At 34.3% G+C, this 2,194-nt stretch overlaps 1 protein-coding gene across 6 annotated transcripts in view; it reads right to left on the bottom strand.

Annotated features, from left to right (window-relative positions):
* Positions 1 to 2,194, bottom strand: part of LOC106872982 (general transcription factor II-I repeat domain-containing protein 2-like) — a 114,092-nt gene that overhangs the window by 22,992 nt on the left and 88,906 nt on the right. For all 6 annotated transcript variants that reach the window (XR_001409823.2, XR_001409822.2, XM_052975841.1 and 3 more), the window contains exon 2: positions 1,759 to 1,795. Coding sequence is in view for 4 of the 6 variants with exons in the window: in XM_052975841.1 (XP_052831801.1) it covers positions 1,759 to 1,795 (37 nt within the window). In the remaining 2 variants the exon portion in view is untranslated. The remainder of the gene's footprint in view (positions 1 to 1,758; positions 1,796 to 2,194) is intronic.

Genomic DNA, 2,194 nt, shown 5'->3' with positions numbered 1-2,194 from the left:
TTGTAGAGCTAACAGAACTGTGGTTGCCACAGAGAACAAACACAACCCTGTTTATCAAACTGTTCCCTCCAAGAATTCAGACCAATCCGACATAATGAAACAATGGCCATTCCAGTTCTTCCAAATGGTAGACTAGCTTCCATGGATGTTGAAACATGCAGTGATGGAGGTGCCATTAGTGGAAGGACTGAACTTTGGGAAAACAGGCATTCGTTGATGATGATGATGATGATGATGATGATGATGATGATGATGATGATGATGATGATGATGATGATTGATGATGATTGATGATGGATGATGATGGATGATGATGGATGGTGGTGGTGGCAGTGACGATGATGATGACGACGACAATGAGGGTGGAAGTGTCTATAGACAAAGTTGTTTATTGAAGAGTGTTTCACTAACTTTGTCAGAAGCTGATCATTACGTAAAGAAAAGTCGGAGTTTCTTGTCTGAAATCTGGAAAATATATGCACAGGAGTTGTTATTAAAAGTGAAATCCTAGTTCAGCTGCACCATTAACAGTCGACGGTCCATTCTGTTACTACGAAGACATCGAAGAATTCTCCCCAAACACGTCCCAGACACATGTAGCAGCTGATTCATTATGAAGAAGCTCGAAAGAAGTTCTACTATAAGACAGGAATGTAAAGACAAACTGCCTCTGTCCTCCTCTTCATTTTGTTCACCAAAAAGACATTTTAGGCAACATAGCTATGTTGCTTGATGCCATTCATTACTGTATTCCTCAATGGAATCTCTGTGGAAATCTCAGAGTTATTAATCTGCTAATGGGCATGCAAGCAGGAATTACAAAACAATATTGTTTCTTATGTTTGTGGGACAGTCACGCTATAATAGATTGCTGTATTAAATGTGACAGGCTACTAAGGTTGGCATAAGCCCCAGAAATGTCCAGTGTCCAATATGTGTCTTTAGTTTAATCTCAAGAAAATAATTCTTACCGCTTCCTCTTATTCTTTTCTACTCTAGGCACAAGGCTCGAAAAAATTCTTACCTCTTCCTCTTATTAAACTTGGTTTCATAAAAAGAAAAATTTTTTAAAGCAAACTATAAAATCATTTCAAGAGGATTCTAGAATCTTCTTAAAAAGATTCCAATATGTGTGTCCAAAAAAAAAAAAATTAGAGGATGGAATTCATGTGGAACCACAAATTAGGGGAAGTTTTAAATGATATAAAATTGAACAAACCTTTGACATGGTTGGAACTAAAAGTGTGGTAAGGCTTTTAAATAGCCATGAAAATCTTTCTGGATAGCAATAAATCCTCTGCATACAAAGGTAACACAGTTGAAAACCTTCTCGAAGCCTATGAAGAAACAATTTGTGGAATATTGAAAATATATTTCCTACTTTGCCATCTTGATTTCTTTCGTGAAAATCTTGGTATGGCAAGAAATGGCCAAGGAGAATGATTCCATCAAGAATGGTTCCATACAATTGAAACATAACACCACCAGGGATTTTGTAGTGAAGACGTGGTTGACTGTTGTAGGGTGCTATACCACAAAAGCCAAATTCATAAGAAAAAAAATCCCTTTCAGAAACTCTTTCCAAAACTTATATTCTTCAATAAAACAATATAATTAATTGAATCTTTGATACAAAACTGAGACTCAAATTAATTATGTATGAACAAATCAATTGGATGTTATATTTTTTGGTCAAAACAATAAAGAAATTTTGTATAAAATGTTATTTGATACACATTAAGTATTGATAAAACTTACCAAACACAAAACTGTGATATTTCGAAAATCAGACATTCTAGAATACAAAAAACAAAATAATTAAATATTAAAATACAATATAAACTCAAGACAGATTTGAAATCAGTGTAACATTTCCCCAGGGTCACAAACCGTTTTAACCCTTCCACAGTGAAATTAATGTTAAATATTGACCAAAAAGTAGAATTGGTATTTTCTGCCAGTCATGTTGCCATAATAAGCTTGACATGTCTCAACATGAAATACATTATTTACATTATTTACATTTGACGGATATTTGTCCTCATCTTGTTTGTTGTTAACATGTTTTGGTTGATATACCCTCCAGCCTTTTTCAGGTGTCTTGGGGAAATTTTGAACCTGGGTTCTCATTCCTAAGGTATTTTTCGATGTTATTATTATTATTATTATTATTATTATTAATCAGGTCACTGCC

Source organism: Octopus bimaculoides, chromosome 22 (genome assembly GCF_001194135.2).
Source record: "Octopus bimaculoides isolate UCB-OBI-ISO-001 chromosome 22, ASM119413v2, whole genome shotgun sequence".
NCBI lineage: Eukaryota > Metazoa > Mollusca > Cephalopoda > Octopoda > Octopodidae > Octopus > Octopus bimaculoides.
This window is presented reverse-complemented; position numbering and strand designations above follow the sequence as displayed.